General features: G+C 39.5%; 1 protein-coding gene across 1 annotated transcript in view; it reads right to left on the reverse strand.

Moving 5' to 3' along the window:
• The window catches only part of LOC125005937 (A disintegrin and metalloproteinase with thrombospondin motifs 7), a 79,434-nt gene that overhangs the window by 27,676 nt on the left and 24,457 nt on the right, over positions 1–27,301 (reverse strand). Inside the window, exons 6-15 of the mRNA XM_047581602.1 lie at positions 24,742–24,866; positions 22,739–22,888; positions 18,342–18,485; positions 13,230–13,374; positions 5,139–5,231; positions 3,537–3,682; positions 2,237–2,406; positions 2,002–2,135; positions 1,103–1,223; positions 646–890 (exon numbers count right to left, since the gene is read on the reverse strand). Of these exons, the coding sequence (XP_047437558.1) occupies positions 646–890; positions 1,103–1,223; positions 2,002–2,135; positions 2,237–2,406; positions 3,537–3,682; positions 5,139–5,231; positions 13,230–13,374; positions 18,342–18,485; positions 22,739–22,888; positions 24,742–24,866 (1,473 nt within the window). The remainder of the gene's footprint in view (positions 1–645; positions 891–1,102; positions 1,224–2,001; positions 2,136–2,236; positions 2,407–3,536; positions 3,683–5,138; positions 5,232–13,229; positions 13,375–18,341; positions 18,486–22,738; positions 22,889–24,741; positions 24,867–27,301) is intronic.

Consider the following 27,301-nt stretch of genomic DNA (forward strand, 5'->3'; position numbering starts at 1 on the left):
CTGTCAGTGGTTTTAATGTTGTGGGTGATCGCTCTAACTAAGTATTATTTATAGATGTTTTTTCAATCTTCCAAACTCTGAACCAAATATAAAAACTTTCACCTTCATTAAGTCGTAAAGTGTATTATGACTTATTAGGACCTCAGACCTCAATGTGTGGACTTGTGACTTGATCCAGGACTTTTGTGGAAAGACTTTAGAGCTGAGGGGTCTTCAACGTTTGTCAGGCCAAGGACCCCCTACTTACTATATGTGTACCTACTAGTGCTATTTATAAATAGACATCATTATTCATCATTCTACATTCAATATTAAGCTAGGGAGCTGCACTGTTAGGTTATTTTCTGCTAATATTGCAGCGTGCATCTTGGATTTTACCTGGAAACTGAATGGGCTCTCGGGTAGTTGAAGGGAACCGAACAGAGTCACCGTGTAATACGCGACCACGTGATTGGCCCAGCAGCAACAGGGGCCTACTCTTGTACCGATGAATGAGTGAAGTGATGATAAAAAGGTAACGTTATCTGCCTTCATTTATACCTTCACTAAAATACGTTGGCTTCATTGTAACGTGTATTTAAAGAAATTTAAACTAGTGCTCATATGTTGTTTTAAAGAGCAATGGAACCATTAGTTTCACCATACCTGAATCCACAGCGGTTCCATTGTGGGCCCAGGAGACGTCAGGTTTTCCAGGTGTCCCGTCCTCTCGTAGGTAAATACGGTTCCAGCCGCCTTGTACTCCCCGTTCCACTGGATCGTCCATCCTCCATTCAGAAAATACTTGTTGGGATTGTCACTCCGTAATGCCAAGAAATTCCCTGCTTCAGCCAACTCCTCGATCCGAATGTCCCAGGCTCCCTCTGGGATCAGACCTATATCTACGTAGCCTGAAGGGCATAGTATTTTCGGTAAGTGAAAGGGACACGCACGCAGTTAGCAAAGAGTGGAGGAGGCAAAGCAGAAATAAAACCTTTTATGGCTGGTTCCCAAAGAGAGAAAAATTATTGCATTTTTTTTTTAATTTAAGTGCCATCCACATAGTGTCAAAATGGATTCTGCAAAATGGCCTATTGCTAAAACAAGATTAGAAAGAACATACCGAGTCCTTCGCTCTCTTCAAATGTTCTCCTCACAGTAGTGCAGGTGGAGCCATTACCATTACAGACTCCACAGCGGTCCTCTACAGCACTGGAGTCAATCACATAATCACAGCCTATATTCTGTAAAAAACAAAACAAAACAAAAAAACATGTTACAGATGTGTAGCAATTTGCAGGATGAATATCTCTTATCATTTTCTTTTAGAGGCATTTAGGGCACACCGAGGTTTCCCATAAAATCCTCATAACTGCCTCTCACTAATGAGGATCAACTCATTCACACATCACATAAAAAAAAGCAACAAAAATGAACATGCTGCTTGAGGAACCTTATTCAGACATGGCAAGAAAAACAAATTTATTGATTAAATTTTTCAATATTGATTGGGATCTACAGTTACTAAGTTCTCAAATAAATATAAATGTCAAATGTATATTGTTAAATATTGTTCATGCAATATTTTTTAAAACAAAGACACAATTTTTTAATGTTTACCGTTGCAGCGATTCCTCAAACACACAAAATGTCACAGAATGTCAAAATGTCAGAGCCCACAGCCTGTGACTGCTGTCCACTGTATCACTGACTGGCATTTTGGCCCAGGGTGACAGACAAGAGCCACGTGCTATCTTGCAAGATAACAGCCAGCACATTTTTCTATCAACATGCTAATTGTCAGGCAAAATGTCAAACGCGCAACAACGCGGCATTCGGAGGAAACAAGGTGAGGGTTAACTTAATGTGCTGCGTGTCTGACAGGAGCACAGAAATGAAACGGAATCAATAAATCCACGGGCGCTGTTGCTTGGAAGCCGCGAGGGAATCGAACGGACACAACAAGACGCACAAAGTGTTTGCTGGAGAACACACGGAGTAGTATGTAGAGTGTACTGATACCTTACAGATGCCATTGATGCACATATCTCGGCTTTTGTTGCCTTCGTAGCACGGCGTCCCGTCGGTGACGGCGTCCTGCATCTTTTCAGAAAAATGTTCGTTCAGCGGACGGCAGTGGAGTTCACAGGGGTTTACTGTTGAGGGAGATGCAACCCGGGAAAATGATCAAACATGTTTTGACAGTGAGCAACCAAAAGATCAAAAAGATACCTTCAGAGGACCTGAATCCGCTCACCTCTGTTGATGACTGCTTCCCACCTGTGGAACTTGCCCTTGTAGGGCAGGGTGTTGAAGTGACTGCACTGGATGTCTCTGAAGGACGGCAGGTCCTCGAGGCACGGTGGCGTCTTGCAGGTCTTATACTTCTTCCGCTCTCCCAGACAATACTTCCCTCTGTACCTTGGACTGTAGAATCAGAAATCAGAAAAGACTTTATTGCCAAGTATATTTATACATTATGCAAGGGATTTGCCTTGGTGTTTGTTGCATACAAAATATAGAAGAAGATAAAATAAAATAAACATATACACACTAAAATATACAAATATACAAAAAATATATTCACTGTACAACACAACAAAAGGAACATTAACAGTGGGATGGTGGTGGGTTTCAGGAGGTGGGGCCCCTTACATGCTTGTAGGTGATATTTTACTGATGCTCAATGAGATTTATTTTAAAAATCTACTTACATTTGATGCTCATGAGAAGTCCTATTTTATATTTTAGTGGCTGCCTAAAGACTTACGGAGTCTCTCTCAGATGTTATTATCTGGATTTTCCAGCTTTATTTTCAATTCGAGGACTGTTTTTAATCTCCGAGTGCAAATAACCGCCGAGGGAGTTTGACGATGTACTATCAAACTGTTTTATTAACTCGGATTGTATGTGCCCAGATTTCGTTTATTGTATCAGGTTCAATTGTGTGTATAACCTATCTGAATGTTTAATAAAGAATAACTACATCACACTAGTGAATTACCACAGATCCTCCAACATGAAAACAATTACTTCACTCCAATAAACGTTTCAATAGATTGCTTGCATTCTGTATAAAATTGCAGTGGATGTTATATTTTTCTTTGCTTAAACTTAAATTTCTTTTGGCTAAACTAAGAAAACTTCATCTGCTCTCCGCGATTTACCACAATAAACATGTTGTGATATTTATTTACCCGGATTTGTTTTTTTTTAGCCCGCTGCTCTTTATATTACATAACGGTCTCTCGCCGGCAGACCACTGTAGAATAAAAACGGTGAATTAAAATGCTTCCTGGGGCTCCTTCCATTATCTATCAATCAAAACCCCTGCTGTTGCTTTGCCTAAAACGGCCTCATCCCTCCTAGTTCAAACAGAGCACCTCAATTCATTAAAACTTCCAACATATAATTAGTATGTTAATTTTATTTATTCATAGGTAATCAGTTGTTTATTTTTTTTCCCGTTCAGAAAATGTTAAATACAGATTCGGGGTTGACTTCACTTTTATTTTATTAGCTCTAATTCTCCTAAATTATTAAAGCAGCATACTTACACAGGGTTATCGCAGTCTCTTTTCGCACTCTGGACACCGACCCCGCACGTCCTCGAACAGGCCGACCACTCGCTCCAAGACCCCCAGCCACCGTTAACACTCTCTGGGTAGTTTCCGACTCCTACACACTCCCCACCGAAACACCACTGATGAAAAAATAATATCACATGAAAATGAATGAATGAATGAAAACACAATTATATAATTAAATTCCAGCGTCTTTCCAGGAAATGTCATAAATGCAGACAGTCTGTGTTTCCTCTGAAAATAGTGCAGGTCAGAATTAATGGTGGAGGCAGGCAATTTAAAAAACTATGGCATTAATGGCATTAACTGTCAGCGGAAATGAACAGAGGATCCATTAGATGTGATTTTGAGCACCATGTCCGAAATTAAGAATCAAATGAAATGTGTCAGGAAACAGGGAACATGCTTAAGTAAACTAAATGTTGGAGGCAATCCAGAAAATGCACTACTTTGATACACCAAGAGTACTTACACAAACCAAAATGCTCCAGCATATTATCACTGATTGTAAACTATTCCAACTCTAGGGGGTTGTCTTTACAACTATGGCAAACCAGTCCTTTGATTGATGTAAAACGCGATGTGCCAGCTCAGAAATGTACTCTGCTGTAGATTGTTTTTGCTGGAAGATTTACCTTTATCAGCACTGCATGACTTCATTTGCCAAAGGAATGAAAAATGACTTTATTTATTTAGAAATGAGTCCCAAACTCCAGCTTTAGTGTGTTTTGTATCACACTTAAAATTTTAGACAGGAAACCTCTTCACTTTCATTATTGTAATGTCCTAAAAAAAGTATCATATTCTTGATCTAGACAGTTAGCAAATCTTTATGGGTGCCTGTCTCATTTTCAAAGTTTTAAATGATCTTGCCCTCCACCCCACCCCTCCAAGGACAAAGAACAAGAGCTCTAACTAGAGGTGACTGTAATGTACCAAGGCATAGAACTAAATTCTCCCAAATGATTTTATCTATAAGAGGAACACATTCCTGGAACAAGTTAGCACCACACATTCGAAATTGCGACAACTGCTTATTTTTTTAAAAACAATCTCAAACACTGGTTAAAAATAAAACAGACATGTACTCACATAGCCTAAATAGTTTCCCTAATCTGATGCATACTCTTTGGTTTCTGGTCCATTTATGATTTATTTATTTATTTTTTATAAAATGTGTTTTTAAATGTTTTGTCATAATATTCCCTATTTCGATATTGTCTGTCTGTCCTTTTTGGTTTGTTTGGACATTGTCTGTCTGGGTCTGGTTCTGTAAATGTCTGTATGATTGTTGTTTTAAAGTCTTCTCTATCTGTGTTGTGTAGCTGCCTTGGGACTACGGCTGAAAATTAGCATTTGTGCTAATTCTGACGCATTTACAATGATGACTAATGCATCAATGTTGATTAATGTGCATTGTCCCAATTCAATAAACTAACAATAATAACTTATCACACATTTCATTTTGCATCTTCACTGCCGCAAACCACCTAAAAGTGTGTCCAGCACCATGGATATCACATACCAGTGTTTCTCAATGTTTGCACCACAATCCATGCTCCTTTCAAGACTCACCTTGTCCTCACCACAGCTCGTTCCATCCACCGCCCCATCAAGCTTTGAGTGGCAGGTTGTTCCCACTGTGCACCACAGAGTGCTGCATACATTCTACGAAAGCAGAGTGAGATCAATGTCCAATTTCAAAACACACTGTTTGCCGGTGCATTCGTACCTACGCTCACTCACCAGTTCATTAGGTACACTAATGAAAAGGAATGCTTTTCAGCAACAACAATCCTGCACTGAATCTTAGCTTCATGAAGGTTATGGTATTCAGGTTTTGTTTAAAATAAATCAAAGAGCTGGTGATTCAACTGTGTGTTCATTTTGAAGACTGTGTAGTATTATTGTATTGTATTGTATTGTACTGACACGTTGCTACCATTTTGGCATTTTGTTCAGTTGGACAACAGAGATCATGCACAGATGTATCAATGGGAGGGTATTTACGTGACGTCACAGCTAGCGAAGTCTCCATGGTTACAGCAACTGAGTGGCAAAAAGTGACAGTTGAGCATGGAGATTAGCTGCATTAGTTTGAACCACAGGCTTTAATAGCGTCTAAATTGTAAAATTAATGGGGAAGAGCTGTTGTGCGATTGACTGCACCAACAGATTTGAAAAGCAGTCGGAGGTGTATTTTTACAGATACCTGCCAAAGTTGTTGATGTTGTTGTTTTGGTGTAGTTACGGCCAAGAGTAATTATTTCAGGTGCAACAATAAATAACACTAAACGAAATATTTTGATCACTTCTCGTCATCCTTTTAACGTCCGGTTGGACGCTACAGTATTGTATGGCTAACTTTACTTCTCGGTAAAGCTCTTAGCGTTAGCATCTTTTACTTAGCTACATTTATCACAAGTAAAATTACCCAAAACTAACTTTAACTAACTGAAACTGAAGCCAATCCACTTTTCCATATCCATACTAGTTCGTATGGATCATTGTCGAGTCAAATTGTTCTTAATTTGATGTGATAATCCACATTTTTCCCGGCCTCGCTGTATTTACTGATATATTTCATTGTTTTGCCACCCCCAGGGGGCGTGGTCCAAGGCTGCAGTGACGTCAACGCGTACCCTCTATACAGTTGCACAGTGGGGGAAAGACATTATTTCATGTTTCCTGATGACAGAACATGCATACTGTGCAATCTGCTGTGTAAGAGGAACATGACCTTTTCCATTACATATAAAAACAGCAGTGTTCTCCTCCTCGTGATTGTAGCTGCTGTCATATCACACTGCCTCTATATATGTTCTGTCATGCAATCTTATCCGTCAACAGAGTTCCAAAAGACGTCATAAATATTGATCATTAAAGTTTACACCTAATGCTGCCTAATTCTCGTTCTGGCCCTGAGCGATAAGATGTGTCATCTTTTCCGACGAGGCCGATCAGATAAGGATTATAGAAGGGAGCTGTCCAGCAAGGACTGCTGATATCCCCATCTATCTTCTAGAGACTCGCACGGTCTCCTGCATGGAATGATAGCCTTGGGCAGCATGTACTGAATTTATTCCTTCACTCTGGGAACCAGAAGCCATTAGTTCTCAGCATCATGTCCGAGAGCATTTTAGAGCAGTAGTTCAACAGAAGTGTGCATACAGACTGAGATTTAAAAGGGTAAATACCCAGTCAGTTAACATCACTTAGACTGAACACAAGAAGCCTGTGTCTTTGCCGAATTGAACTCTTCTTTCAGTTTACTCCTTAATCATGTTTGGTAGATCTATATTAAAAAGAGTTTTCTGTGGTGATTTTTCAAATTATTTCTCAGCACACTAAATTAATGGAGTCATGCAGCCCAGTCAAGAAATCTTCGACTGCCATTAACTGAGCTGTATGATTTGTTCATTTTAGTATTTGTACTGATTAAAACTCGTCAGAAAAGTGGATTAATTATCTTCCAAGAAAACCAGACTAGCTGAATCATCTAATTTCAGATTAGGCTGAGGTAAATGTCTTCCAGAACAAGATTTATTTAGCTGTACAGACAAGTACAATATTAGTATTATTCTCATCATCTAATTTTTGAAGATCAGGTTTCCCAAAAATGACAAACTACCCAGTTTGACTTAATGTTGTTCTGTAGTTTCAGGTCTGATTGACTCCACACAATAACATATTTACAGGGCATGCAGCAACCTTTTAAACAAAGTTTTGACACAATTTGACACAGATTCAGGTCATCTTAGCATATGCTGAAGTTTTTCTTCTTACTAATTTATAGTGAAAAGCAAGATTGAGAATGTCAAAGGACCTCTTACAGACAACACTCTGACCTGTAATTGGAACCACAATAAATCAAAAGACCAACAAGGAGATGTTCATTTCCTGCAGAGGTAAACTCTGTGACCGATAACGGCAAAAGGCCAACATACTGTTTATCAAGGAGTTCTCTGGCTGGCACACACTTGCTGCCGTTGACATTTGTGATGAATGTGTGGAAGACATTTCACATTTTGTCCAAAATCATCGCACAAACAAGTTTGAAGTTCTTTAACCATGATCTGTGGCCATCTTTCTTAATTAATAATCTGCATAATCTGAAACTGATAGCATAGATGGTGACAGGGAAGGATCTACAGCATTGATTCTCAGAACAGATATGAACCTGTAAAAGAAGCAGGGGGATAACTGGTAGGTGTACCAAACAAGCATTTTTAAAGATTGGCGTTTCATGGACTTGAGGCTCCACAATGGTTAGCTGAGCCAATCCTGGAGATTTAGCAGGATTTAGCAGCCCTGACATCCCCCGCTGACTTAACAAAAACAAACAGATCAATGCAGAAACTCTCCCCAAACTGACCAAGAATCGAGCACTGAGTAAAATCGAGCAACCTTGATTAAATGGGATTTGACCAAGGACCCAAAACAATCAGGTGTGCTGCTACCTTTGTCAGTATTCTCAGCAAAGCTTCTCCACTGCTATCATTTATGCGGCTATAGTGTTTGACCACGGATGGCACACAAGTGTGTGCTGCTTGAACAGAAAACACATACACATGCACATGCAATAAATTAGAACGGTCATAAAAGGCTTTCTAGACATAGATGGAAATAAGTTAATGATGTTGAATGATAAAAAACATTTAGTTTTCTTACACAATAAAATAGAGTCAGTGAAGGCCTGAGGTCCTGGTTTTTGTGGTGTGACCCATGCTGTTACATCCAGACATTGCTCTAATTTGTGTTTCAGCTTAGAGAAGCAGTGCACGAGAAGAGAAACGCAAACAGAACAACGTAGTTCAAAGAGCACACACAGGGCTCATCTCGTTTTACATCTTCATCTAATCTGAACGTTCAAATGCACAAATAATTTCATGCAGACATGATCAACTACAGACTGTTGAGCAACTCATCACCAGGATTCAGGAGACATTTCCTGGAAAAGTCATTTCTTTTTTTATACAGACACAGGACACATGTACCAGCTGGTTGTTGGCCTTTCGCATTGTGATGCGTTCAAGTGCAACTTTTTGGCCCCTGACACAGGCGATATGAGGTAATGTCAGTCCTAATGTTAAAGCAAACGTTATTTGCTGAAGTAAAACACACTTTAAAAGCCATTCTAGTTGCTTTTCATTTTTCCTTTAGTGACAGTTTATAGACAAGTTTGTCTTTCTTGCATAGTTCAATGGTGAACTAATAACCTGTCACATCTGTTACCTCAAGCTGCAGTGGAAAGATGGAAGATTGAGCGGTGATACTTAAGGGCCCTGCAATGAGGGAGTGGGTCAGCACACATTATCATATCGTGTGCATTTTACATTCTGGAATTATTGTTTGACCATAATGTGTGATTGTTGTACTAGAGTCTAAACATTTTTACATAAATATTTTAAAGTCTAAACTGAATAAAGCTAGCTATAGACAAGGCAGTTGATCAATATGTAGATACATGCTTCTTGACAGTTTATATAAAATGGACATAATTCACATTTTGTTCCAATGAAAAACGATACAGCCAACGCATGGCGACTGACTTCAATGATCTTTTGTTCTTTTGAATCTATTATTGTTACATTGATTACATCCTAAGCTCTTGTGGGTTAGGTAATTCAATTTGAAACATGCTAGTTTCTATGATTGTATAATACATTTACTAAAAGGCTACACTTCTGCTAAATGGAGTATTTATACAGGATGTGGGCAATGCATTTATAAAGAGAAGTGATGTCAAATAGATTGCCAAAGCATGACAATTGACTTGAATGATCTTTTGTTCTTTGTTTAAAAGACTATAGAATTTATTATGCTTACACTGATTACGTCTTAAGTCCTTGTGGGTTAGGTAATTCAGTTTGAAACATGCTAGTTGATCTGTGATTATAATACATTCAGTAAAACTTTACACTTCTGCAGAATGGAGTATTTAAACAGAATGTGGGCAATGCATTTATAAAGAGAAGTGACGTCATTGTAGATGACAGTGGACCTTCAAGGACTTTCTTTTTTTTTTTTTTTTTTTTTTTACAAGGACATTTAAACATACGATCTCTTCAGACTGCAAGAAAATGTGGCCTCAGTTACTAACAGTCACTGACTTGACCTGACTCTGAGCTGTCAACATGGGAATCGTCCGGAAAGATTCTCATCTCAAAGCTCATTTATCTAAAAAATGAAGCAAAAAAACAAAGACAACTGGACTGGTACACAGAGAGACAGAAAACCATTCACACTCAATTTAGAAATCTAGAATCTGGAACCACCAGTTAACCTAGCATGTCTTTGGATGGTGGGAGGAAGCCGGAGTAACCGGAGAGCACCCACGCAGAAAGAGGGAGAACATCCCCAAAGGCCCCAGTCAACCGATGGATCTGAACCCAGAACCTTCTTGCTGTGAGACATCAGTGCTAATCACCACATCCCTGTGTCAATATTTGTTAAAAAAAAAAAAAAACTGTCGCATCTTTCTGTGCTCCCATTACTCTGATCTGAAACGCTGTGTACATGAAGATCAGGAATAACATTATGAAAACCCTCAGCAAAAGTAAATAATACTGACCACCTTGTGACAATACAACACTCTGCAGGGAAATGTATGGATCTGGCTTTGGTGTGGACCAGACATCCCCACCCCATAGCAACGACACTCCTTGACAGCAGCAGCCATTCCCAGCAGGATGCAGCCTGACACGGTTTAGGAACAACTCAAAAAACACGAAGAACAGCACAAGGTGTTGAGCTGGCCTCCAAATTCACGAGGCCCCGCCCCTCCCCTCAACCCACTGGACCCAAAGGCACACAATAGCAACATCCACAGGACACCCTCAGGAGGCCCATGTCCATTCTCTGATGAGTCACAGCTCTGGCTGCACAATGGAGACCTACACAATATAATGTTATGACTGATCGGTGAATATATCCAACGCACTAAGATTCATCAGTGAGCCTCACTGCCACATGCCATGTATGATAGACTGTTACCACAAGGCTGCACAGTGCTTATGTGAGACTAGTATTTCACGAGCTACAAACACATTAGAGTTTGTTGGGTCTTGCTGAAGCTCTAACATATACACCACAACATGAAAATTATACTTCTGAGCTGTTAGATAAGCCCTCGGGGAGTTAAAAGTTCATCACATCTGCTAGCTGGATGGCAACACGGCTTCAGAGACCCCCTCCACCCACGCCTTTCAGATGTCTAACTGGAGAAGGGGGAAAAACAACAATCCAACATCACACCCACCTAAAGCTGTGACTAGCCAGAAGTGTTGAGTGTGGAGGTGAGAAAGGAGCCAAATATCATTTTTCTTCAAACACGGTGGAAGACAGGTCCTACAAGCATTCACTTCCACTTTCTGAGGTAATGTGCATACTCTGTGATGTTATTGAAGCCTAGCTGTTAAGAGGAGCTTTTAATACTCCAGCTGGAGAGACTCATGTGTTCTTCCAGAGACAAAACAAGAAAATGTACTATTGGTTGCATTGTCCTCTATGGTAATCCACATAATGATAGTTTGTTTGTTGTCTCCCACTCCCATTATATTTTAGCATCTACCATTATCATGTAATCATGACTTTTGACCTCCCAAACTTGGTATTTAAATTTCTTTCTGGAAGATGTGGAAATGCCATCTATGAATGCAACACTTTGAGTATTTCAGTATTTGACTTTTGGCATCAATGCAGCCTGACCTCCATATCCAGTGTGTCTACGTTGGTGAAACTGATTTAAAAGCTGACAGTGAGCTATTATGGCCTCATCTGAATATGCTTGCGTTGAAGAAATAATGACGCAATGTCACAGAGCTCCATAACTGCCGGGGTAAAGTGAAGACTGTCTCAAGAACAAACCTAAAACATAACTAAAACAAGCGATGGAACTTGTAGTTTTTGGGGGGGGAGATGTTTAACCACTCATCCAAGTATCTTCTAGAGGAGATTTCTATTTTGAACATCTGTGGGTCGCACCCACATGAAAATTGCATGATTAAGGATTGTTAATGATCCATTACTGCCCCCTTTTTTCTTTTTTTTTTTTAATTAGTGGCACTATAGCAACCATCTAGTGAACTCTCTAACAACACATTCATGGTCAGGAAATAGGTCATTAGAGCAACACTATTTTATTCTAACTTATTCAACTGCAGTTGAGGACCTAAGTAAAAACTAGAGTTTCAGGTTTCAGGTTTGCGCCACCCACAAAAATACCCAATAAAACCTTAAGCTGACCACCAGGCATTTAGAGCTGAACAAGCCACTTAGATGATGGTGAAAGATTTTCAATAAAATATATCCAGTTGCTTTAGTTTTAGCTTTGTTTTTAGATCTATTAAACCTACGCCAATCAGGCATAACATTATGACCACCTTCCTCATATTGTGTAGGTCGTTCCTGTGCCCCCAGAACAGCTGACTCATCAGAGAATGGACACGGTCCTTCTGAGGGTGTCCTGTGGTGGACTGTTCCAGTGCATCCCACAGATACTTGATCAGTTTGGGATTTAGTGAAGGCAGAGGCCAGGTCAACACCTTGTGCTGTTTTTCATGTTTTCTTTTTGTTTCTTGTTTCTTCCTTAACTGTTTTGTGTGTGTCCATGTCAGGCTGCATCCTGCTGGGGATGGATGCTGTCATCAAGGAGTGCCATTGCTATGGGATGAGGATGTCTGGTCTTGTCTAGGACATTGTATTGTCACAGGATGGTTATTACTCTTGTCAGTGGAGAAGTAACACTTCTGAAGTTGGGTCTGTCGGTGTCAGTCTGGATAGAAAACTTTAATTAAACTGAATTACTGGAAGGGGTTCATAAGGAGGCTGTGTATTGGACACATAATATGGTAATATTTAATTTGTGTAATCTGTTTCCTGACATGTTACCAGATCACATATTATCCATTCGATAATAAAAGAAATATGCCCGACAGACCAGAACATATCAAATAATCCACAGAGTGCAGGTGTCGGACAGACTGATGAAGTCATGTGTGCCAAATGAAACAGTGAACTGAAATATAATGCAGTTAAAAGTGGGGACTGGGCTAATCGTTGGGTTGTGGATTCCTTGAGGATATTGAAAATGTTAAACTCAATAACTCTCTCCCAACTTGGATTGCTTCTTCAGGCTGTTATGTGTTCGTCTCGGTCTATCACAATGATGTGGCTGTAATGACTCCTTTTTCAACAAGCAGTTGACAAGGTCTAATTTCCAGACTGGTATTATTGTGCACTCAGTGCCATGAGGTTAGAAAACGGCAGAAAGTGAGGCCATGCAGCGAGTAGTTTGCTTCTTTCTCGGCCCTGAATTTCACTGCTGAGGTTGCAAACTGTACAAGCTGCTCTTATGTACTGGGTTAAAGGTACTGTGGCTGTACGCAGCATGAAGAGTAGACTTGTGGAAAGACTTACACAAGAAAGTGCAAATGTCAATCTCTGGTTAATGTGTGTATAAATAGAAAAATAAGAGCTGACACCAAGACAAGAGGAGACACGACTGGGAAGAAGAACATGCTGGTTTAGTCAGGTAGAATCAAAAGCAAAAAGGAGACTTTGCAAAGTTGTATGGGAGAAAAAAAAAAGGTAAAACAAAGCGAGAATGGCATTCCGTCTTTGCAGGTTTTCGGTCGATATATGCATAGTTTTAAAGGGCCTTACATCCATGTCATCACAGAGCAGGGAGCCAGATCCATACTGCAGCCGACATTGATGGACAGCGCTGTACAGAACTCCAGGAAGCACCGAAGTCAGGGACAACCTGTCCTTCCCTGGAGCATCATCAAGACACGAGCCCCAGCCGCGACTACGAAGGAAGGGAGGAGGGGGAGAACAATTGATCGTTTCAAGCATGAATACTTTTACAAGACCACATTAAGCATTCTTGTACTTTGAAAAGGTCACGCATTTGACAGGAAATATCCAGTTTCCAAGACTTTCACTTGACAGAAATGCAACGAGACTATTGATTAAAAGACATTCTGAATCCTCTGTTACTGCCTGAGCTTCTGCTTCTGAGCTCTTTGTGCCTAAATAATTCAAACGTAATGTTGGAAATTGATCTCTGACATCAGATAAGTGCAATAGCCCTCGATTAAAAGACTAAAATCTAAGCTTTTCTATAGTTTATTTACTAAAAATCTACAGATACTGCTGGAAAAAAAATACAGGAAAAAAAAGAGGATCGATGTTTGAGTAAATTCCCATCAGGTTTTTACATGGATGCAAACAGGTAAAGGCACAAGCACAACTAATACATGCCCCACTTATTTACAGATCGGAAAAAAAGCTGAAAAAAGGAGACTGCTAGGTAGTAAAAAAAAAAGAGAGAAAATTACATTTTAATATTGGAAATGAGGGAAATGCAATCAACAGTTAGACGTTCTGAATATTTACAATACAACTGATAAGTGACACTGATAGAAAATCCACTTTTCAGGAAAAAAAAACTTACATCAAATATACAAAAAAGAAAAAAAAAGCCATGTTACAATAGCAATGAGGTGACTAAACAATTAAATAAGTCCAGTGGACACGTAACTAAGAGATATCCACACAAATTCGTCTGGCTGATTAAATGTGAGGTCTGTAGCTGTGAATTCAAACCCAGACATGACAGGAACTGTTCTGGCACAGCGTTGTGGCTGAAATGAAAACAAACTCGCACAGAGTGAGGTCTCTAATTAAAGGTCAAACATTCAAATGTCGGAAAAACATAATTGATTACAGTTATAAAGCCACCGGCAGCCAACAGGTAACCTGGATGTTGACCCTTTTCTATTTATACTTTAAGTTTGCCAAGGGCGTTCGTTAACTCCTATCTGATAGTATCTGTATGCATAATCAAACACACATTCTGCCTATGGCTTCTTAATCTGAAGCTCTCTCCTCCCACAACTTCACAATCAATACTCAAAGCCCGAGTGTTTTTAATTAGGTGATTACCACAGTGAATAGCGTATTTTATTTTTGTCATCGTAACGGACTCCTCTAGGAAAATTAATTACTGGTATCACACTAGGGGTGTTGACTACTTGTAGGCTGTGGATTGGAATATAATGAGAAGTATCAGTGAGCTTTCAAATTTCTCAATCACATTCGTAACACAAGCTTACGATCGTCATTAATGAAAAGGAGAATCTTCACTTTCACTAATTTATTTTAACATCCATGAGATTTGGCAGACACGTCGTCCGGAACTGCACTAACAACCGTCTCACATCTCTGTATCAACACCATAAATAATATCAGCACTAACGTGGAGAACAGGGAGGACAGAGGACGTGAAAGCGGTTTTAATGCCATTAGAAACACGGATAGTTGGACTGAGACCGACTACAAATCGCTATGAAATCAGTCTGAGTTTGTTAATTTATCAATTTTGAATCTCTGTACGATTGAGAACAGTTCTTCCTCTCATTATACGTCTCTTTCCTTGGCCAGAGACAATTATAGTCTACTATGTCTGTCACAATAATTGCTAAGAAAAATGAAGTAATTAATGAGATGTATTAAATAATGACGTGGTATGCTAAGCAGTTGTGTGATATGTGTGTTATGCAATTTGTTTAATCACTGATATAAAAATACGATTAGAGTAGTTCTAAAGAGAAAACAACGCAAAAATTCAGGTATAAAAATATGTTGAGTTAATTGTTAATGAAAAAACAGTAGAAGGCACTCGATGTGGCCAAAGCTAAAATTCTGCTATAGTGAATGTGTGAATATAACCTGGAAAACTATACATAGTTTAACAGCAGAAACATGTTTCGAGCAGCAAGCGGTTTTTAGACCAAGGTCCCCAAAACTAATGGAGAGATTAAGTAGAGAGCCTCTACCTACTTCATGTTTTCTATATTAAATTCGGCCTGGTGCTATTTATAAAAGTACATTATTATTGTAATTTTGCATTCAATATTAAGTATTTCAAATAATACACAGGTTTAAATATTCATTTTTTTTAAATTTCAAACATGTGCATCAGTAGGGTGTCCGTGCTGGAAAACTGTAGGGGAAAATTTTAACAAAATATATGAAAAAATGTCTACTCAACTAAACATTTTACGACCCCTCCTCCCTGCAGTACCTCCACTGACCCTGTAGGGGTCGCAGACCCCCTGTTGAAGATGGTTTAAGCCAATTTAAGATTGAATCAAAATATACACCACTCCAATTGATAAAATGTTTAGAATCCCTTTTAGTAATAAAAAACGATGTTAAGCCATGAAAATACACTAATCAGGCATAACATTACGCCAACGGAGACCTACGTACTAATATTGTGTAGGTCTCCGTTGTGCCTCCAAAGCGGTTATGACTCATCAGAGACTGGACGTGGGCCTTCTGAGGGTGTCCTGTGGTATCTGGCAACACAATGTTAGTGGGGGCTTAGAGGAGACCTCTGTGGATCATCCCACAGATAATTGATCAGTTTGGGATCTAGGGAATCTAGAGGCCAGGTCAACACCTCCTGCTGTTTTGTCATAGCTATGAGGTGAGGGTACCTGGTCTGGTTTAGGTGGGTGGTACATGTCTAAGTAACATCCTCGAAGATGAATGCCAAATTCAAATGTTGTGGCTGATCAGTGTATTAGATACTAGATGAGTGACTGCTTGGCATTTAACCACTAATTAGTGAATATGAGATGACATCACATTGACTACTGGACAGCAGTAATTAAAATGTTCTCCATGAGTGACTTTGGACTGAAAGGAGGCTCAGAGGCCAAATTAGGTTCTAACTATAGACTTTGTCAAAGCCAGCTTTCCTGGAAATGTTCATGGCAATTTCCAACGCTTTCCTGAATCCTTAAACTTTATCCACAATCAGCTGTGATTATCTGTGCCATTACCTTTACGGTTTTTCCGTGGAGCACTTATGTAAACTTTAAATTTTTATGTTTTTTTTTTTCCTCACTAGCCATTTAGGAATGTGCACACTCTGGACATTAAAGGGTGGCTCTGTTTATGAGTGGCCTATTTACATGACAATATCAGCACTCAGTTCAGCGTGTGTGACCTTCTACATTCTGCATAAAATAACACCTACAGATCAAACCTCTGAAGCAGTGGGAGCTGTGGATGCCCGCGGTGACAATTTAAGCTATGCACAATAGTGGCCTTGTCTTGCTGTCAGTAGCAGAGATAAGACTTGGAAAGTGGGGGCCATTTGTGGGAATTAAATGGAAAGACCAATAGAATTATTTTTAGCAGTTTATGCAAAAAAAACCCAAAAAAAAAGTTAAATATGAAAGTGACTCACTCAACCAAAACATTAGGAACACTAGTGAAAATAAATGCATTCTAATGTAACAGTGATGCACTAAATCTCAGCTTCACGGTCCGTTTCAGCCGTATGATCATTTTGGAGGAGGTATAGCTGTGTGCCAAGTGTGTGTGTAAAATATAGCCTAGATCCTTTTGATGCAAACTTTTACCCTAAAGGACTTAAATGGAAAATGATCGTAAGACAGCTCCCTCTTCACCATGTCAGACACAAACCGCCAGCTTGTGTGAGCCCATTCACCCCTACAGAGGAGTCTAGAAGCTACCATGCTGTCATGTAGCTCAACACCCACCAAATGAATTCCAGATGCTTGTAGCTGAGAAACTGGGGCAACCATGGTGAAATATTTCAGACGTTCAATGCATGTGCTGTCACAGCCAAAATCCAGTCTTTGATGATAGCAGCTAACTGTAGCTGAAAAACATCCACACACACTACAATGGAGCAATATGATTTTATTTTTATTTTTTTAAATCTAATCTTGGTCCAAGTAGTTCTCGATTCAATAAAAATAAAGAGAAGCATTGTATTTTTTATTCCAGGTCAGGTCACTGTGCGTGAACCACTGGCTACTTACTGTCCTTTAACCAAGCGCAGCATAACTTACAGCTAGGCGTACATGTCTTGACAAGAACCACAATAAAAAAAGCCATAAAAGTAAAAAAGCGGGGGTCATTTAGATGTCGGGTATGAGCTAACGGGTGGGGGATGTGGAAAACGTGTCACAGAGTAGAGGAAAAAGCAAGAAAAGATTCTCTTCTGGTCACAGAATGTGCAAGGTAGGTACATTAGGCATAATGTTTTAATCTAATAAATAACATAATCAAGCAATATAATCACTCTGCTTTCAACACTTGATTATAATTGTCCTGTTACATTATGTCTCCTCCAGTGACGAACTGCCTTGCTGCTGTAACGCTACTACTAATGTCATCATTATTCAACATTATCCATGGTACAGCCTGCAGTCTGTTAGTGTTAACTTGTTTAAGATGGAGCACAAAGTATTTACGAGATACTTCACATTCTTCCTGCAAACCTTATTATTAAATTGTTAAGCCCAAACTGGGCCCCCGACGCTTAAGGATGAACTGCAACAACATGCTAGTGTTGGTGCGCTGTGCGTGATCCTGGGGCGGAGCTCAGTATTGGGTAATAATCTGAGCTGAATCTAATGCATCCCTGCTGTCACGAAGTACAACTTAAAGATGTCAGATTTGTCAGGAGCCATTACCGTCTACATCCATGTCAACATTTGGCATGTGTGCAGGAAAGTTCACGACACCGACAAAGAGTGCGGGTCGACGCCTCAGCGTGCAAGCTGCTTACAAACTATTTCATATTCTGCGCATGTGCTGCGCCGCCTTCCTTTCCTTTCGAAAACCTTTCACGTAGATCCACTCAAACCACTGTGGACGCAGGGAGCCCTGAACCTTCGTGAACATATGTCAGATAGCAGTGAAGTCAGTCAGAACATGTGAACTCACTCGAGGAAGCGTGTGATATATTGGCGACTGCACCGGGACCACCTGGGCAGGGAGGTGCTGTACAGGAGCTGTGGAGACATGACGAAAGGTCGTTTCCCAATGGGTTCACAGTCATTACCGTTGCCATCATGCTGAATCCCAAAGCTGCGACATAAAGAGCAAATCCCACAAAGGGAGGCAATTAAAAAGAGAAGGCAGGGCATGTAACATGTAGCTGTACAAAGCTATACGAGTGCAACATGAAAGAAACACATGTGTGATTGAACTGTGTGTGAGCAAAGGCAATGCGTTTATTTTCCCTTTTATTAGTTACAATAATAATAGCTTGGATTTATATGGCGCCTTTCAAGGTACCCAATGTCCCACCACAAGCAGGTCACAGACAAGAGGTGTGTTGGTGCTTTTCTTTCTTTGTTTCTAGCTATTACATTTATTCCCAGTTCAATTTGATCTTATTAGTGCCCTTAGATGCTTTAGAGAGCCCAGGTCCTGTAACCCACAGAGCAGGCACTGAGGTGAGGGTGGCGATGAATAACACTTTCACTACAGCTTCAAAACATTAAAAAAAGTATCCTTGTCTAGACAAGCATTTTGACACAGAAATACTTAACATACAGGGTTTGGTTGCTCAGTTTTAGAAAATACTGCATGTGAAAGGAAGGCAGTGGTGCTGGGATCACTGACAAGGTGGAACAGTTCTTGAAAGCAGCACATGAGTATAAGACAACCATGGAGATGAAGATTTAGTTTTACAGATGTGGATCCAAAAGAATTATCCATCGCTTGAAAGAAGCATGGCAATGGGTGAACACTAACCATACAAAAAGGAAGAAATCACAAAAGTTTATGTGTTTATGTAATCGTTTCCAAAAATCCAGTTTAGAGCATAACACTAGAGACTTCAAACCGTGCGAAAAGTGTGAAAAGGCTTAAAATTAAGTTACGGTTACGTGTTTCCACATGTTAAGTATTAGTGTTAATAGAGCTCTGGTAACTTCATGAATGCTTAGTGCTCTTTCTATGTAGGAAGCACAGCAACAAGAATGAATGACAATGAGGCGAACGGACAAACTAAAAGCTTCTTTCTTGGACAATGGCCGCACTTCATCACAATTCCTGATTTTTGAGTGTGTTCATATGAATTTCATGAGGACGTTCAATGTTTCTGAGGGGCAACAGTGGTTTGGAAAGCAGATAATAATTGTGCTTTTTTACACCAAACTGTCACTTTGAACAAGTACGACGGTAATGCCGTCTCCATTCTCGCTGGAGACCATTCCCTCCGACGCCAAAGTTTGCTGGATAACATCCTAAGCTGTAGCACACGTGTACCAAAACAACAAAACAGAGAAGCAGCAACAGTGGGAGGCTTCTCTCACTACGCTGCAGGACTCAGAGGCTCAGGAGGTTCTTTGTCCCCACAGCCACCAGACTGACAATGTTTAAATGTTAAACACTCCCTTGTAAAAAAATGTAAATTATAAAGATCTCCGGGCAACTGTACATAGTTTTACATGGTAATACAGTCTTTTACATATTACCAGTCTTCCTTTTCCTTCTGCACTGTTGATTTTGTTGGTGTGTTATGCTGATGCCTGTTTGTGTACAAGCTACTGGACACTTGAATTTGCCCCAGTGGATGAATAAAAGTATTTTTTTTTATTCTTTCTATTCTCTATCCTCTGTAGTTCATCTAAAAGGACCTTAGAAGTAGATGAAACAACAATGTAGGGTACATTGCTACTTATTTGTGGCTCTGGTCAATCTGCAGTCTTACCCTACCTGAATGCAACATTCTCCAACCTGCCTTCTTATATTAAACCTTTATAGCAGCTTATTGGTGTGTAGTATGGTAGCTGCTGTCTTATTTATATTCATTATCAGACTGTCATGTAACATCACCAGCTGTATCTTGTGTTTGATCAGGTTCTATCTGTGCGCTTTAGTCAGATGTATGTATATCTCATTCCTCCTGCTGTCTCTACTCATCTGGCAGATGGGTCCCTCCATATATGAGCGCACAAGGTTCTGTTCAAAAGGAGTTTTTTCTTCACCACGGCCTTCAGGCTTGCTCTGGGGTTCTAGGCTGGGTTTTGTAAAGCGTTTTTAGACCATTTATATTGTTTTATTTGACGCTATGCAAATAAAACTGAATTTGAATTACATTGATTGTAATTATAAGCGCTAATAAAAAGTTTCTATACATTTTTTTTTTTTTTACTTACTACCTGCACCGTTGTAACCTCAGTCTGTCACTAGAGCAACAGTGAAATTACTTTTTTTTTTTTTTTTTTTAATAACAACTCGCTATTCAGAATGGGCTCCATTCAATCAAATGCTTGTTCATGCATTCAACAAAACTAACAATCAGCCAGCTGTCAACCATACACTCGCCTGCTCAACCCTCAGGCATCAGTTTTAATTTAACACCCTCTTGAGTCATTAAGGACAAAAATGCCCACATCCAAAACACTGCTATAAAAACTTAACTGATTCATTTTTTTTCTTGTTATTTGTTTTGTTTCTGCATAAATCTCTTAAACCACTTTAGAAAACAAATGTGTTATTTTCCATAAAGCTAATGCTGGGAGGCTGGGGCATCATTTTTTTTCCAAATCAGTGAGGAGAGGCAGGAGAGGAAGCAGAATGATCTGACACCACCACAAATTCCACATCAGACTCTCCTTCTGGGGATGTTTCACTTTTCTTCATCTTGCTCTCTGGTTGTCAAAGGAATGAAATGACCAGACAGCTAAGCTCCAAACAGTTTGTGACAGGACTCCAGCCAGGTGCATGAACTCACTGACTGTTGTGTTTTCTCCACAGTGAAGTGCAATAACAGAAGGGACCCATGAATACACACACACAGACACACACGTCTTAAAATAGCCCGCTAAGCTCAATAACACGAGCACAAAAACTAATGAAATAGCGAACATTTTATGCATGGGCCCCATAATGTGGAAATGGCCAATATTAATGTTGAACACTAAAAATGACAAATTTGACCATTTGTCTCCAAAATGAACCCCTAATATTGTAGAATGAATGTTTATACTGTGTCATGGCTGAGAAACTAAAAAATTTTTATCCACTACGGTTACAAGAAAGTAGTAAATTTTAAATCTGATGCTACACAAAAAGCAGCAATGCAATCAAATCAATATTTTAGATAATCTGGGTCATACCCAAGACTGATTTGAAAAAACAAAAAAATATATAATCAGTACTTTTTTGCATGTTAAACTGGTATTTAAAGGGGATTTGGGTAGTTTTGGAAAGTGCTGAAGTGGCTTAAGAGATTTATTTATGCAGAAAACAATGAATCAGTTAAGTTTTATAGCAGTTTTTTTGGACGTGAATACTTTTGTCCTTAATGACTCAAGAGGGCAGTAATTTGTTTCACAGTGTTTTTGCTGACCAATTCCAATTTTTTTTTTACATTTTTTTTTATTTCAAACTTTGTGTAAAGAGTGACTTTGTTACAAAAATTGTGCCACGTCAACACAGCCAAAATGACGGCCCAGTGAAGAGGAAGCTGTAGGACTCCTTTTATTCGTAGTGAACACAGCATCATCAGATTTATTCAGGGTTGAGAATAAAGTTACCAAGCGGCAAAGTGTTCTCTGACAACTGGTTGCAATTAAATATTAATTGGTTCACTTTAACCCATTAAAACAGATACCTCGTTATGTGCCTTCAAATCAAATAACCAAAAACAACACAAACAGTTAACAAAATAATATTTATCTACAACGTTGCTGGCTAAAACAGTCGCCGTGTTAATCGCCCGTCTTGAGATGACACAGCTCTTGTTTGATGTTCTGTTTTTGTTTTCTTCTGTGAGGGCTTATGCGCTTAAGTTTGTTTATGTGCTCTGTATTTGCTCGAATTGCACGGCCTGAGACTTGAAGTTGTTTGAGAAAGAAAAATAATAAAAAAAATCCATAAAAGAAGTAAATTAGAGAGTGAAAGAAAAATGGACTCACACCGCCGGTGTAATAATATCTAATGAAAGGAATCAACCATTTATCAAAAGTGAATAGAATTAAAGACAATATAAATGGGAAGATCTGTTATAATATCCTGTCATTATCATTATTACAATCATGGAAATTGATTAAAGTAAATGATGATGAGTTAAGCACCAACCTCGCTGGAGTACTTTTATTGTTGAAGAATTCTGTTTCTAAAATTTTTTCTATCATTTGGAGGATGAAAAGTAGTTTTTAGGCTCAAGCTTCATTTTTTTTTAGAAGTATGAATGACAAGTGGGATTGAAATACAGCTGCCAAGGCTTTGGCCCTCTAGGGCATTTGAAGATGAAACAATCACTTAAATGGTGGCAGCAGCTGAACTTCTACGTGTTTGTGTATGTGCATGCAATAAAACCTTACTTGTGCCCCAGCTCGTGCGCTACAGTGAAGGCCAATGGGAGGCCCGTGTCCTCGCTAATGCTGCAACTGCGATGTGGCTGACACATCCCCGCCACGTGGGACAGACCCAGGGTTTCACAGGGCATGTTGATAGCTGCACAGATGTCCTTCCTTTGGGAAAATGAAGATGGACAGTTGGTCAGGGAGGAAAACGAGCAACATTCCTAACAGAGATCATCTACTGCCTTTCTCCTGAAACCTTAATTAAAAACGAATCATGTCTGCTGATTAGAGCTGTAAACAGAGACACGCTCCTATTTTAATCAGTCCAGCTGTGTATGACGAACGAAATCCATTTCCATTTGCAACTTTTGCACAGACGCTGCTGCATCTACAGATACGTAGTTATATAGTCTAGAACATGGTAGAAAAAAAAATGTGATAATGCATCATCCAGGAGGACAGGGAGAAAAGAGGGAGGACGTAGTATATGAGATGTGATGTGAATGCGAAACGCCTGAAAGCAGAGTGGTGACGACAGCAGGCTGAAGAGCGAAATGAAAGAAAAACATCAAAAGGAAGGGAACGAGTGAGGTGAGATGCCAAGATATTTATACCGAACCTAGATCTTCCTCCATCAGATTTTCTGCCAAACGCCCGCTCAAGCGCAGGTCCCCTCTCATTCATGTGGCATCGCTGCCTTTGACACGAATCTCGAACGCAGCTGCACGTTTCTTGATCTCCTATCCAACCAATTTCGGGGCCTCTTATTTTTCAAAGTCTAATCTGATCTTTCTCTGTTGACAGTTTTTCACTGCGCGGCTCCAGTGTGAAGTGCTAGATAATTGAAGACGACATATTACTCTTATCGTTCACTTCAGTGTGCACGTGATAAATGCTCGTGTTTTCTGCCTAACGCAACACAAGCGTTATGGTGTTGGTATGAACGATATGTTGCAGTGATTCATGAATTATTACTGCAAACCCCCCACCTAAGCTAAGCTATGCTGAGTGGCTATTGGCTTTGGAACAGTGCTTCATCATTTCTGAATAAAAGGCATAAAACATTCAACTGGTGCATTATCAGGTTTTCAACAATAAAATGGCAAAGAGAAAAAGCACTTTTAATTTTTGCCCCTCTTTTACTGTAGTATTGTTTGTTTATTCACTTTGTTATGTTTTGGGTTTTTTTTAGAGTAATTTCAATTGTTTATTGTACAGTTTCCAAGTTAAGCGGCCATACGTCTGCAGATTCTCATGTTTCAATAAAAAGAGGGTTTCTTTGTTGTTTCTTTGTCCAACGTTTAACAGCACAAAAGCAACACCAGACAATAAACGCTTCCTTTCAGTGCTTTTGTATCTGACTCACAAGTGGTGATACAAAGCAGGCAGGGAACTAAGTCTCCAAAACACAATGACAGCAAGGAAACTAAATCCTCTCTTAATACACATTTGGTTTGAGATTGTCAATGTTTTCTATTGTTTAACTCTTTTTATTACTGAATTTCGCCCGCTATTTTTTTGATGTGTTTAAATCATTCTTTTACTTGTTCTCATGTCTGTATACAGCCCTTTGGTCTCCTGTGTGGGTTTTAAAGCATGTTTTAAATAAAGTTTGATTAATAAATTGAGTGATTGAGTGATTGAGGAAACAAAGTCCACAACTTTGGTCACCATGGTGATAGTGGACAGAAGCACTGGGTGCACCTTAACAGCCTGACGTCCTCCTTGTTTCATTATGTAATGTTTTACTGCTGCTGACATCAGTGAGCGTTTATGCTGGAAAAATCAGAATCTCTTTGATCATTCAAAAGTTGTAAATCGCCTCATACTATATAAATGTCCAAAGAAGAACTGCATTGAGTGAATGAATGGGAGTTCAGGAAGAAAATCTTGAATACACAGCAGAAGAACTCATTCGGCATAGGCATGTTACGCAATAAAACCAACAAAAGTACAAAGCTGATGAATGGAAACGCACTTTTATTTTTCTCCCTATCTACAACCATCTGTAAAGTCTTTACCTGGTGAGCAGAACAGCGACATCGTGGTGCAGCGGATGCTCGTCCCCTTTCATGTTGAGTTTCTTCTGCCACTTACAGAAGCTGTTCAAGCTGTTGTCAGCGTGGTGTGTGATTTTTAAGTCGTCCTGTTGGCCACATGTAACAATAAGATGACAGACAGACAGACACCGTATATTAAATCGAACTCATCATTACAGGCAAATGTACCAATCGGTTCAGTTTTATTTATGTAGAAACCTTGAGCAGAACCTGAAGCTCATATGGAGGGACTCATCTGCCCAAATAAGGCTGAGTAGAGACAGAAAAGAGAGAGAAGAGAGAGGATTGGAGGAACGAGACAAACATACGTCTGACTAAATCTTCATGTAGAATCTGATGATGATACAAAAACAAGATATAAGTGATGATGATGTATGACAGTTTGGGAATAGAGGGTATGCAGTCACATCACTTCTGCCCGGGGCCACGCCCCCATGAGTGGAAAAAAAACATGACGAGGTGTATCAGTAACTACAGTGAGACCGGAAGAATGTGGATTATCAGATCGATTTAAGGACAATTTGACTTGACAATGATCTAAACCTACTACCACAAAATAACAAATGGTCCATGGACATAGGCATGTTGCCAGAAATCAGTTCTCCTGATATCTGATCTTTTGGTACTTTATAAAACACAGCTCTAACAGCTTTCTAGTAGAGCACCCCCTTATTTGGAAAAGTGCCTCAGTTACAGTTAGTTTAAGTTTTTAGTTCATTTCAGTTATGATAAATGTAGCTAAATAAAAGACGCTAATGCTAAGAGCTTTACAGAGAAGTAACTTTAACCATACAATAAAAAAATATCTCCGACTCAACGGCTCTTTCCCATTGTTTTTTTTATTTAGTTTTACAGTTTAGACGCCATTAAAGCCTATGATGAATACTAATGTGGCTAATCTCCATGCTCATCTGTCACTTTTTGCCACTCAGTGGCCGTAACCATGGAGACTTGCTGTGACGTCAAGTGCATACCCTCTATACAAGAGGGCAGGTTGAAGAATTGTTCATTCAGGTAGGAGTGGAACACTGCAGGCCAACTGTGTTTGGGACTATAAGTGTACAAAGTAAGCTGCCAGCAAAGAGCAAAACACAGCTATGGAAAATGTAACACTGGACGGAAAGCGCTATAAACTGCTTTAGCTTCGGCTAAATTGCACCATCCACAATTTCATCCTCTGATGCAGCCTTTTAGTGGGGCCTAATAACAGACGGAAGAGTCACTAACATTATGTCATTCTAATATTTACGCTGTCAGCTGAAAACTCTTTTGAGTTTTTTTTTTGTTCATGTATAACCAATTTGATCGGGGTCTTCACTTGCATGCGGGACTGTGGTGTTCATTTGCTACTTTCCCATCCTGCTACATCCGGTTAGTCTGCAAAAGGCAACACACAACACATTTCAGTCCTCTCCAATAAGCACCAACTGCTGCCTGCATTGTAAAAGCAGGGATTCATGTGAACTGGCTTGACCTCAGGCTGAGCCGCTACAGTATGAGTGCGATTATTTATCACTGTGTGTACAGGATTTCACTGAGATGAACCAGACACACACTTTACTGAATTTGTCCAATTTGCTGGTATTTGCGCGTCGTATATTAAATTTAGTTTATTCCACATAAAAAATAAAAAAAAAGACTTTACCAAGCTACTTTTGCAACACAGAAAAAAAAGTTAAAGGAAATGTATACCGATCAGGCAAAACATTATGACCACGTTCCTAATATTGTGTAGGTAGACTCAGCAGGGAATAGACATGTTTCTGGCAACAGCATGTTGTTAGTGGGGGTCTTTGGGTGCTATGGGTTGAAGGGAGGGGCCTCTGTGGATCAGGCTTGTTCCAGTTCATCCCACAGACACTTGATCAGTTTGGGATCTAGTGAATTTGGAGGTCAGGTCAGCACCTTGGGCAGTTTTTCCACATTTTTTTTTTTTTTTTAGTCTGTCCTAAACTGTTTTTGTAGTTTAATGAGTTCAACATTAAGATCGGAAACATTAGCAAAGGCATCATCATCATCATCATCATCATCATCAGTGTAATAGCAGCTCTAAGGCATAAGAGTAACAACATAATCGAGTGTGGTCTTGGAGGGATGATGATGAAAAGAGGCGACTCAGTCAAGAAACAGTCTATCACCTACTTGTGAACAGGTGAAACAAATAAGATGAGTTTATCCTACGCAAGACGACTGTGCAGTTATGTGGCAAGCTTACAAAAACATAGTTCTTATTTTCTTGTGAATATGCACTAATGGAATTTACAAAATCTGCCAATTTAACCCAAATGAACTCGAGCTCTCATCTAACTCCTGGTAAGACAGCACGTAAACAAATTAGACAAAATGCTCAACTACTCTTTTCAATATTCTAGAGCAGCCACTCATATGATTTACAACGTTCTTGATTCACAGTGTAAAAACACAACAAAAATGTTCTGACCACTCGTCTGTCCTTGCCGACCTTTTAGCTTCTTTCTTTTTCAGTAGTGCATGCAAAACAGAAAAATTAAACGCTGTGCAA

Source organism: Mugil cephalus, chromosome 3 (assembly GCF_022458985.1).
Source record: "Mugil cephalus isolate CIBA_MC_2020 chromosome 3, CIBA_Mcephalus_1.1, whole genome shotgun sequence".
Lineage (NCBI taxonomy): Eukaryota > Metazoa > Chordata > Actinopteri > Mugiliformes > Mugilidae > Mugil > Mugil cephalus.